Genomic DNA, 13,227 nt, shown 5'->3' with positions numbered 1-13,227 from the left:
CGTTAATGGTGAAAGGGGTGGGTCCAGTTTCAGTCTTCTACAGGTCGCCAGCCAGTTCACCCAGCACCATTTGTTAAATAAGGAGTCTTTTCCCCACTGAATGTTCTTGATTGGCTTACTAAAGATCAAATGACGGTAAGTAGCTGGGTTCAGCTCTTGATTCTCTATTCTGCTCCATACAGCTACCTCTCTGTTTTTGTGCCAGTACCATGTTGTTTTGATCACTATAGATTTATAGTATAGTCCAAGGTCTGGTAGTGTGATTCCTCCTGATTTGTTTTTATTTCTGAGTAATGTCTTAGATAATCAAGGTTTTTTCTGATTCCATATAAAATGAAGTATTATTTTTTCAAGGTCTTTAAAGTATGACAGTGGTGCTTTAATAGGGATTGCATTAAAATTTTATATTGCTTTGGGTAGTATGGACATTTTAACAATGTTGATTCTTCCCAACCTGCCTGGGAGAATATTTTATGAGGAGGACCCCCTGAAACACCAAAAATACATTACTGGGATCTGATCAAACTAAAAAGGTTCTGCACAGCCAAGAACAAAGTACATAAAGCAAGCAGATAGCTCTTAGAATGGGAGAAGATGTTTGCAGGTTATGTCTCTGACAAAGGTTTAATAACCTTAATCCACAGAGAACTCAAACTTATTAACAAGAAAAGAACAAGTGATCTCAGTGTGGGCAAGGGACTTGAATAGAAACTTCTGTGAAGAAAACAAACACACAGCCTACAGACACATGAAAAAAATGCTCATCATCCTTAATCATCAGAGAAATGCAAATCAAAACCACTTTGAGATATCATCTAACTCCAGTAAGATTAGCCCACATCACAAAATCCCAAAACCAGAGATGTTGGCATGGATGTGGAGAAAAGGGAACAATTCTGCACTGCTGGTGGGAAGGCAAACTAATACGTTCCTTTTGGAAAGATGTTTGGAGATCACTTAGGAATCTAAAAATAGACCTGCCATTTGATCCTGCAATCCCTCTACTAGGTATATATCCAGAAGCCCCAAAATCATATTATAACAAAGATATTTGCACCAGAATGTTTATTGCAGCCCAATTCATAATTGCTAAGTCATGGAAGAAGCCCAAGTGCCCATTGACTCATGAATGGATTAACAAATTCTGGTATATGTATACTATGGAATATTATGCAGCCTTTAAAAAGATGGAGACTTTACCTCTTTTATGTTTACATGGATGCAGCTGGAACATATTCTTCTTAGCAAAGTATCTTAAGAATGGAAGAAAAAGTATCCAATGTACTCAGCCCTACTGTGAAACCAATTTATAAGCACCCACACTTCCATATGAATACTGTAACCCAACTATAGCCTGAGATGAAGGGGAAAGAGAAGGGGGATGAGAGAGGAGGGGTGGAGGGAGGGTAATTGGTGGGACCACACCTATGGTGCATTTTACAAAGGTACATGTTAAATCTACTAAGTGTAGGCTATAAATGCCTTAACACAATAATTAAGAAAATGAGGCGAAGGCTATGTTAACCAGTTTGATGAAAGTATTTCAAATTGTATATAAAACCATCACATTGTACCCCCTAATTCCATTAATGTACACAACTACGATTTAATAAAAAATAAATATAAAAAAATTAGAAGAAAAGGATGTCAAAGAAATTATAATGACTTTCCTCAGGGAAATAATAAAAAATACTATATTGATAAAACAAAGGCTGGATTCCTTTAAAATAAAAAAAAATTAAACAGCAAGAATGAACTATAAGAAAATTAAAAATATGATAAAGCACATTTTAAAAATCAGTAGAAGAGTTATAACACAAAGATGACTAACTTTTCCAGGAAAGAAAACTAAAAACAAAGACATGGACTGTACAAAAGAAATAATAGGACAATTAAAAGATCAACCTGGTAAATCTTATATCTAATGAATAGTATTATTTCCAGCAAGAACAAAGAAAATATTGATGAAGAAATTATCATATAAATAATAGAAGAAAATTTCCCAGAAAAGCTGAGCTTCTAGATTGAAAGCCCTCACCACATGTACAGCAGTCAAAGTTTCATATATCATGAAATTTTATAGCATCCAAAATAAAGAGAAAATCTTAAAAGTTTCTGGGGGAATGGAAAGGAATAAAAGTAGGTTGCTTCAAAAGATTAGGAATGAGAATGACAGTGGTGTTCTCACCACCAACAGTAGAAATTAGAAGACAGGTGTCATGTCTTCAAAGTGCTGAGGGAAAATGATTCTTAACCTAGATTTATATACTTGGTCAACCTATCATCAACAGTGAAGATAGATAATGATTTTTCAGACATACACGATCTCAAAAATTTACCTCCTTTGTAGCTTTCTCAGAAGTTACAAAGGATGTGCTCCACAAAAATGACAGAGTAAACCAAGAAAATGGGAGTCATGAGATTCACGAAATCATAGATCCAGCACCAAAGAGAGAGATGGAATTTCCAGGATGATAAAAATACAGATCTGAGCACAACAGTTGTGCAGCAGCCGTAGGGAGCAACACACTTAGATTGGAATAGGAGGACAGAGAGCTTCGGCAAAAACAAATGAAATTGATAAGGGATTTAACAGGCATTTGCCAAGTATAAAATTGTTTTAAGAGGATTTTACAGTCTGACCAGAAAGTGTGGGAAAACTTAGAAATTCAAATCAAGGTAAGCAAATTAAAAAATAAAAGATTGGGCCAGGCTCAGTGGCTCATGCCTGTAATCCTAGCACTCTGAGAGGCTTGAGGCATGACATCAGGAGTTCGAGACCAGCCTGAGCAACAGCAAGAGCAAGACCCCATCTCTACTAAAACAGAAAAATTAGTCAGATGTTATGGCAGGTGTCTGTAATCCCAACTACTTGGGAGGCTAAGGCAAGAGGATTGCTTGAGCCCAAGAATTTGAGGTTGCTGTGAGTTATGATGCCATATCACTCAACCCAGGGCAGCAACAGAGTGAGACTCTGTCTCAAAAAAAAAAAAATCCTCCTCAACTACAATTGGAATGTAACAAATAATAACCAAAATTGATTAATCATGAGATACCAGTATTACTATAGTATTTAAAAACACAGAAGTAAATACCAGGACAAATAGCTAAAAACCATGAAAGTGGTTGCTTCTGCTGAAGGGTTGGAATGAGGCCTAGGGACTGCTTTGTTGTTGATAAAAACCTTTTAGCATTTCTGAACTTTTAAAACTATATGCATGCATCACTTTGATGGCTATTTGTTTTTACCTTTTAAAGAAGCAAGGGTATAAATTAAAAGATGTTGGCAACCACTGCCATAGGCAATATAGCTTATATAGAGTAATTTCAATTTCATTGACAGTTATTGGGCAAGGGAGAAGTACAGCCATCTTGCTAATGCATTTGCTTATTCATTTACTATCTGTCTCTCTCACTGAAATTTAAGTCTCATAAGGGCCAAAACAAGGGATGTGCTAGGAAATGTTTACCAATATCTCTGTGGAGAGGAAGGCAGCTCTTATTTGTAGCATTTGCCAAGTTCTACAGTGTAAATACTACTACCATGCATGATTTCAAGCTACCATAGTGATGTCACTGAATGCAGGCTTGGGAAAAGTTGCATACAATGAACTTTTATGAATTGGCTCCAACATATAACTGATAGAAACGCTGTCTGTCTTGTTTACTGTTATATCTGGAATTCAACATAGTACCCTAGCACATCACAGGCGCTCAATAAATAGTTGTTAATCTAAATTAACTGAATAGGGAAAAAACAACAAAATTCCAGGGATAGGCACACATTAAACTACATAATTTTTGTTTTGTTTTGTTTTTTGAGACAGGGTCTCACTTTGTTGTCCAGGAATAAGAGCAGTGACATGATCATAACTCACTGTAACCCCTATCTCCTGGCCTCAAGCAATTTTCCTACCTCAGCATCTAAGTAGCTGGGACTACAGGCATGTGCTGCCAGGCCAAGCTGATTGTTCCATTTTTTTTGTAGAGACAGGGTCTCTCTATATTCCTCAGGCTGGTGTTGAACTCCTGACTTCAAGCGATCCTCTCACCTTGTCCTCCCAAAGTGCTGCGATTACAAGCCTGAGTCACCATGCCCAGACTAAACTACATAATTTGATCTGAGAAAATACCACTTAAAATTCTAAAAGCAAAATAATTTTGAAAGCTGGAAATATTGGGAGACCCTCTGCCAAGTAATTGGAATACTTCAAGAGAGTAGGAAGCTGAAGTTGGATTGTAACTTAGATGCTAGGTCACCATTAACCAATAAGGTCATCCTGGCCTCAAAGGAGAAAAAATGGAAAGAAATGTAGCTGTGAGCTAGGCACTCTGCTCATCACTTTATACATGTTACTTAGTTTAATCTTCACGATAAACCTAGAAGATACAGCTAGGTAAACTATTTTACATGTGGGGAAACTAAGGCCCAAAAGTCTAAGTAATGAACCAGGATACACAGCTAGTAAGAATCAGACCTGGGCTTTAAACCCAACTTTGCCTAATCTCTCATTACATGTTCTTTCTGCTCTACCTGCTGCCTTCAAAAATACCCTTGAGCAAGGTAATTTAGAGAAAAGAAGATTTTGTTTATCAGAGATGTGAAGATAATTGTCTCATCCTTCTATATCATTCTTTGGTTGTGAAGGTCCAGCCTAAGCGCCTGCAAAGTGGGGAATAGAAATGCATCTAAACAGGCTTTTTTCTAAGCTCTGAATTCTTTGTTGTAGCTCTCTCTATTCCTTGTCTAAAGCAGAGTGCAGGCTGCCTAGCAACCAAGCTAATGGCGTCTTTTTTTTTTTTTTGCCTTAATTACCTTATGTTTTCCACAAGCTCAAAGGGATTGGAGCAAATATAAAAAGTAGAAGGTCTGAGATTTTTATTTCAATGTATCTGCTCATATACATGAATAGTATGCACACGTGTAAATGTGCACACACATGCACGCGCACACACACACACACACACTCCTCCCTCCCTCCCTTCATCCCATGATTAAAGTAGAAAGATGAATTGGACTGTATATATCTGATACTATATGTCATTGATTAAAAAGTACAAAAATTCACTACCCGGTTCCTTGCCTGTAAATACAATAACAAACAGTGGTTTTAACTGACCATTCTTAACAATTCGAGGGATTCTTGCAATTCTTGACATAACTGACCCATTGTTATCAGGGTTTTGTGTGTGTGTGTGTGTGTGTGTATCTCCTAAAAGAGAGTGATATTTATTATAAATTCATCCATAGTAATAAAGTTCAAATCCAGTACTGTGATTATCTCTATTAGCCACTTTTTTTTTATTAGAACAAGAATCACCAAAATCTTTGCTTTCAATTCTCAGGGCAGAAAGAGATATGTAAACCTAAGTTTCATTTAAATCATTATTCAGACAGAGAAGCAGCTGACAGGATGAAGAAATAAAGGGAGGATAAAAAGAACGTGAGTATCAGACACAATCTGCTGCCTATCTGACAGCCTTCATCCCTGCTAACAAAATCTCAATTTTGTTCACACTTTTCCACCAGCCATATATTTTCTTCACACTTTTTAATGACAGTGGTCACAATTCTCTTTCCAGATTATTGGTTTAGGAATGGGTATAGGACACAATTGTGACCAGGAAGGTATGGGGAGAAGTCTGCTTGGGGAGCTTCTGGAAAAGATTTCCTCACTCTTAAAAAGAGATACAAGAGAGGAACATTCTCCATTTTCACCCCTGGACATTTCCACCTGTATGTGATGTCTGGAACTTTGGCAGCCATATTGGGACCATGAGAGCAACCAGCACGTGAGTGCAAGCTTGCATGCTATGGCTTCTAAAGTGGAAAGACGAAAAGAACATGGTTCAAGGATGACATCATTAAACTGCTGAATGAACCAACCCCAGGGTCAGGCACAGTGGCTCCCACCTATAATCCTAGCATTTTAGGAATCTGAGGTGGGAGGATCACCTGTGATCAGGAGTTTGAGCCTGGGCAGCCTAGCAAGGCCCTATCTCTACAAAAATAAATTAAAAATTAGCTAGACATGGTGGCATGTGCCTATAATCTCAGATGCTCTGAAAACAAAACAACAAACCCTAGATCACCCCTACCTTCAAATTTTGGGCTATTAGTTGCACCCAGAAGCAGTATGACTAGTATAGTATATGCTAGCAAATACCAGAGCTTTTAAACTCATATATGTGTTTTCTAAATACTTCTGAAAATTCCTACATTCTATATCTGACCTCCAACCTATAGAAATCCCCTCTGTCTTTTTTCTAATCCAATTTCTTTTGCCTCCGCACCTTCCTCTCATATTTCTTGTGTGCTTTGTATTCCTCCTTTCCGTTTTTGTCTTTACTCACCATTCTTTTCTCTACTATCTTCCCCTTCCCATCCTTTCTCTATATCTAAGCCTTCAGTGGCTGTGATTTGAAGCTGAACTAGGTCTATATAAACACTCACCTACACATATTCGAATATTATATGTTGTATATTAGAAGGAAAGACTTCTTCCCCATTCCAAATGATGTCTTCCAGAAAAAAAAAAAAAAATCCTGGATTTTCTTCATGCACTTATTGATTCCTCCCCACAAAGGAGGATTGACTTGATCTGACTGGTTACTTTGGAAGGAAAACTAAGTGTGTGTATCTTGTCTTCTTTCTCTGGGAGTGGGCTACCTACAGGGAGCATGTGCTCTGCTATTCTACTCCAGATGGTACATTTTACAAAAGGCCTGCTCTCATGAGGCAGGACTACAGTGCTCCCTCCATTAATGCCAGTGACGAGCATGGCCAGTGCAAAAGTTAGTTAATTTTCGGGTTCACTATGGGAAGCTCAAATGCCCACAGGGAGAAGCCACATCCTCTAATACCATCCTTATCAATAATAAAGGTAATAGTTTCTGATATAACGGCTCTTTTTATCTTATTATTGAATTGATTCTAAATTCCGGTCATAAATAAGACTTCTTTTTATTAAGCCCCCTTGAACATTATCAGTATATATCAAAGTTTTGTTTCCCTGTTCTTAAATATATTTATTCTTCATGACTACATGCTGTCATTAGAGGCAGCTTGCAGATAAAATATAATTCTTCAACCCCATTGTTGTAGAAATGTTTTCTGCAAACTAAAGACGTTTTGAAATTTGCCTGTGGTTGGTGGCTGTTGATTAAACTTCCTATGGAATAGAGGCTGTTGGTAGGAAAACTATTTACCATCCTGATGTTTTTAGATTCTCAGCTCACGATAACATATGAGTTTGCACTTACTTGGTCTGACTCCAGCTTCTCAGGAATTTCACCTCTAGCTGCTGCCTCCACGTAGGCTTGATAGAAGGTCTTTCCTTGGGATTCCACTGTAATAGTCAACACAGCATCATAGGCTTCCCGAAGCTTTGGGTTCTTCCTCAGGACCTGGTAGGGGGTGTGCTTATAAGGTAAACTGTAGAGCAGGGCATCATAGGGAACAAAGACATAGGTTCCATCAGTCATTTTCAGATCATGAGCCCATTCCAAGAGATGCGTCTGAGTCTCTCCCCCAATCAAGGCCGAGTGCATACACATGATGATTACTGAAACCAACAAAGCAAGGAGGTTATGGCAGCAATATGTTAGTAGAATATAGTAGCAACAACTACAGATAGAACACATAAATAAGCGCTTTCTAACAAATTTATAAAGGATATATACCTATGCCTCCAAGATGCACAAGATGTTGAGGTCCTGAGCTGAGGCTGAGGTATATTCAGAGACTCCGGGTTGGGCATAGGGACAAGAAAGATGTGTCTATAGGCTGAAGAGCCTAATACTAGACAGACACAAGGACTAGTATAGTAAAAGGGAGGTGGCATAATAAAGAGGCTTTAGGGTTGGAAGACCTAGGTTTATGTCTTAACACCATCAGTTATTATCCTTGAGTAAGTTACTTAACCTCTCTCTGCCTCATCCATAATAGAGAGGTAACACTACGTACTTCACGGGGTGATAGTGAGAATTGAAGTTAACCATTCATTTCATGGGGCTTAGTATATAGCACTCAACAAGTAGTAGCTACTATCATACCTAAGAATTAGAAAGCTAGGAGAGAGTGGGAGAAATTACTAAAGCCACTATTTCTTTATATTCTCCATTTCTACAAACATGCACTCCAATAGATTTTCACCAACTGCTCTCACCCTTACGAGGCCATTATAGACAACGAATGGTACTAATTCACACTCATCTATAAATGCACGTATAGGTTGAGTATCTCTTATCCAAAATGCTTGGGACCAGATACGTTTCAGATTTCAGAATATTTGCATTATACTTCCTCGTTGAGTAGCCCTAATCCAAAAATCTGAAATTTGAACTGCTTCAATGAGCATTTCCTGTGAGCGTCATGTTGATGCTGAAAATGTTTCAATTTTTGGAGTATTTCAGATTTTCAGATTAGGGATGCTCGACCTGTAATATTAGGGGTGATATAGTCAACTTTTTTCAAAGTCTAACTTCCCTGTGATTGGAATTAATTTTCAGTCAATTTAATTCTTCCTAGCCTCATGAATCTGTGCTGATTGGCAAGGCTATGCTAGAATAGAGTGGATTAGAGGGGGCCACGGTTGAAGAATGGCAGCTAGATCATGAGACTGAAAGTCTTATATCCAATTTCGCCCTTGGCATACTAAATGAGTTTAGTTTAAGCTCACTTGTGCTTCAGCGCCCACATCTTTAGGAGATTCCAATGCTGCATTTCACAGGTACGTTGAGTAGTTTAATTAGATAATGCCTGGCAAGTATTCTGAGCTCCTTGAAGAAAGGCAAAGGTCCTGTTGCCTTTGGTAAATATTAATTATACATGCTTACATGGCACCTTTAATCTCAGGAACTAAGTGTGCTTAACCTTGTTCAATGACTGGTCTTTGCTATTTACATATTACATCATCTATTTTCAAAAAACCTTCAAGCTTGCTAAATACCCCTAGAAAGTTTCCCCTTTGAGCTAGAACTGAACTGCTTCATTTTTTTAAGGTGCATCTAATAAGTTCTGAAGTTGATTTAAACAACACACATACACAGAGTTATTCTTGAGTTTTCAAACAATCAATAGCTTTTTCAAAATAATTAACCTGATGCTCAAATCTGCCTTAAAATTCTCTAGGGATATCCTTGGAGCTAGTTCATAAGCCCCAAAAAGAATTCCAGCTCACTTGCTCAGAATCACACATTATATAATGGGAAAATGGAATGCTGGAGAGTTTTGACAAAAGTTGGATTTAGAAGGAGAAACTCGAACCAAAGGCATCTCACTCTCCACATTTGGCTGCAGCATTAAAATTACAATTGATTTGGTCAAACCGATTCCAGTCATGGATCCATTGAGGGAAAAAAATGAGTTAATTCAGGTGTTTCAGTTAGTTGGCCAGTTTGTCCAACAGTTACCCTTGCCAAGTAGGTCAGTATTACTGAGCGTCTTTCTTCTACACAAGCAGATTTTAAACTTGATGTAGGTTACCCAACAGAGATCCAATTTCATTTAATTTACTTAAATGGAAGCACTACATGGGAAATGTAAATAGAACTGTTTTGTGTTTATTGAAATACAGCAAACATTTTAACATATACTTCGTGTAGTGAGTGTCATTATGGTACACAACTCAGATGCATACTCATTTCACTAGCTGCTGGTGGTGTTAGCATCTAATAGCTGATACCTCTCTGAGAATTTCCCTCCACTGAGGAGAGCCACTTCTCCCAATGTTACATCCCCTGAGCAGAGTGCTGGGACTGGCTGGTGCTGGTTCACAAGAGCCCACGGTTAAGTTTCAGGGTTTTGTCAGCCAGTTAACATGCTTGAAATTGGCCATGATGGGAATAATTACACTATGGAAATCAGCAAACACAACAGATCAGATCTGTATCTGTTTTCCCTGAAAACCTGACTGTTAAACAATTATTACCACACTGTACCTCTTTCTCTGGGTGAGCCTGTACCTAATGACTATTCAACATGGAGGTAGCATGACACATTCTATCTCAATTCTGGACAATTCCAAAGAATCATATCAGCTCCAGAACTCCCCTTGGGACTAGCCAAGGCCTTTGTTGTGACGGTCCTATAATTCAGTTCTTCTTTCTGTCCAATCCTACTGCTGTCTGTCCCTCACAGATGGTGTTATGGAAAGCACTCATTCACTCATCCAATAAGCTTCCTGTGCTCAGGGCTCCTCCATCCGACAGACTCTTTTCCAGGGAAACTGACTTGTAACACTGAGCTGGAGCCCCCACCTTACCCTGAACTGACTTACATCATAGCACTTACAAGATCTTTTGCCCTTATTTATTTATATCATCTTCTACTATAAAACTGAGAGCTTCTTGAGGTCAGGGACTGTCTCATTTATCTGTATGTCCTTGTACCTATTGTGCACACAACAAATTTGTTAAGATGAATGTTTATAAACTAATAGATTCTTCAGGAGGAGAGATTGTACACTTGGGCATTTCTTATGTGTTCCTTGAGAGGTGAGACATGGGCATATTTGGACTGTTAGGATGGAGGGACAATTGGAATTGATATTTTCTGGGTAGGTAAATACTACCATCTTTATTTTTAATGCCTTTAATGCATTAACTAAGCTCAAGACCTTACCCTCAACCTGAATCTCTCCTTTTAAATTTTCTTTCATTGGCCCACACTGATCACATTTTGGACAAAGGGTCTTAGCTGAGTGTGGTGGCACATGCCTGTAGTCCCTGTACTTGGGAAGTAAAGGCAGAAGGATTGCTCAAGCTCAGCAGTTCAAAGCTGTGGTAAGCTATGATCGTGCCACTCACACCAGTCTGGGCAAGAGAGCAAGGCCCTATCTCTATTAATAAAGAAAACAATTAAAAAAAACAAAAGGTTCACATTTTTATAACTAAGAACATCCTTTGAGACCAACTAGCCCAATACATCATCATTTTATAGATGAAAAAATGGAAGCCTCGAGAGGGAATGATCACAGGCTTCTCTATATTTTGTATGTCAAGAACTTGCCATTGAACATGATTAAAGTAGAAATCATAAATACTGAATTCAAACAATAGCATCTTAATTTAATAGATTGAGTGCTTCATGAACAGGGATTTGTAGATGCATCTGCTCTACAAGATAATTTTACTAAATAGCTTTATTATCTTAAAATTACATTCATTAAAATGGGATTTGACCTGTAAGTTGTTGTCAGGAAAGGATTAGTATATAGAAATCTTAAATCCTTAACGAGGCCCAGGTTAACAGGTAACCACTGAATAATACTAATTTGTAGGTTTCCATCCTGCCAAGCTACTCTTTAGTCAAAACATGGACCAAGAAATACACCCTCCTGAGATCACATCTCACTAGGATATGATATTGGCACTTTCTGTGAGCTACCCGAGCCCCATCCAGCTATCTGGCAGCTTTTATACTATGGCACTGACTATGGCAGACCATCTAGGACCTTCTCTTTCACCCTCACTACCAGCAGGAGAAAATGTCATGAAACTTCAGAGAAACCAGTTCCCAAGTCACTCAACTCCTATTCCTTTTCCTCTATCTAAATATTCTATCCGATGTTTCCCTGAGACAGAAGAACTGCTTCTAATCCACAGAACCTCCCCATTCTACTAGCCTTGCTCTTCATTTTGTGACATCTGCTGCCCCTGGACATTCATTTTAACCTATTTCATTGTAACTGTTTTGGGGGAGGGGCAGGCCAGAGAAGAAAGGGGATACTAGATTTATCCCAAGTCTCCTATTTCCACCAGGACTCACCCCCATCTGGCCATATTATATGAAGAGAAAATTATATGAAGAGAAAATAGATTCCTACCCTCTTCCTTTCAGTTTTCTCCTAACCAGTCTAGAAAATAGCTGTGAAAGAATAGGGTAGGAGGCTCTGAAATCTGTATTTTTCTCGTGCCTTGGCCCCAAGGGTAATTCAGTGCAGGCCTTCAAAGTAAACTTTCAGATCACTACACTAGGGGATGTGTGGCTATCTCTATCAACTGAGGACAGCCTACACATTTTCAGCCTTAAGTCCTGAAGCCACCACTTACTTAACTGCCTCCAGTATTGAACTAGTCCAGTAAGTCAGCATGATAGCAGACAAATTTAAACCTCTTAAATGCAGGAGGCTTAGATGTTTAGAGATTTCCTCTTATGCTGAATTGAGTCTTCAATAATTTGATCATTACTGATAGTGGCCCCATGCATAAAAGCAAATTGTCCTTTTACCATTTATATTTACTTACATTTATCACTACCAAATCTTAGAACATTTCCCTATCGGCACTAAGGTTCCTTATCAAGATCATTGTTGCTACTGTACGAAAACAGGGCTGACACCTAGTACCCTGAGGCACTTAAAAGAATTTCATCAGTTGGCCCAGATGTTAAGAAAGAAAAACAGAAGGGATGAATTACACATTATATGCAGAACACAGGATTCAAGTGATAATGCTTCGGGAGCACATCTCAAATGGACAGGAGGCAGTAGAACATAAGTCTATCATTAGACTAGTGGTTTTCAAAGTGTGGCCCTAGGACCAGCAGCATCAGGATCACCTAAGAAATTATTAGAAATGCAAATTCTGGGTAGATGCCCAGTAATGGGATTGCAGGATCAAATGGGAGATCCAGCTTGAGTGCTTTGAGGTTTCTCCATACTTCCTTCCAGAAAGGTTGTACTAGTTTGCAGTCCCACCAGCAGTGTAAAAGTGTTTCCTTCTCTCCACATCCACGCCAGCATCTGCAGCTTTGAGATTTTGTGATGTGGACCATTCTCACTGGGGTTAGATGATATCTCAGGGATGTTTTGATTTGCATTTCTCTAATTTATAGAGATGATGAACATTTTTTCATGTGTTTGTTAGCCATTTGTCTGTCATCTTTAGAGAAGGTTCTATTCATGTCTCTTGCCCATTAATATATGGGATTGTATGGGGGCAAGACATGATTGCAAGAGGGACTTTACCTAACAATTGCAATCAGTGTAACCTGGCTTATTGTACCCTCAATGAATCCCCAACAATTAAAAAAAAAAAAGAAAGAAAGAAAAAGAAATGCAAATTCTGGGACCCTATCCTCAGCCTTCCACAATCAGAAACCCTCGAGGAGGGACCCAAAAATCTGTGTTTTAACAAGCTCTCCAGGGGATTCCATGACACACTTTGATTTGAGAGCTTCTGCTTCAGGGTAACCTCAGTGCATATGAGGTCAGACAACTAAGT

The 13,227-nt window shown here is 38.6% G+C and overlaps 1 protein-coding gene across 2 annotated transcripts in view; it reads right to left on the bottom strand.

The window, feature by feature from the left end:
- GUCY2F (guanylate cyclase 2F, retinal) overlaps positions 1 to 13,227 on the bottom strand; it is a 125,524-nt gene that overhangs the window by 99,700 nt on the left and 12,597 nt on the right. For both annotated transcript variants that reach the window (XM_053579845.1, XM_053579844.1), the window contains one exon: positions 7,264 to 7,565. In XM_053579845.1, coding sequence (XP_053435820.1) covers positions 7,264 to 7,565 — 302 coding nt within the window. The remainder of the gene's footprint in view (positions 1 to 7,263; positions 7,566 to 13,227) is intronic.

Source organism: Nycticebus coucang, chromosome X, assembly GCF_027406575.1.
Source record: "Nycticebus coucang isolate mNycCou1 chromosome X, mNycCou1.pri, whole genome shotgun sequence".
Classification (NCBI taxonomy): domain Eukaryota; kingdom Metazoa; phylum Chordata; class Mammalia; order Primates; family Lorisidae; genus Nycticebus; species Nycticebus coucang.
The sequence above is the reverse complement of the archived record's forward strand: the minus strand, read 5'-3'. Positions and strand labels throughout refer to the sequence as shown.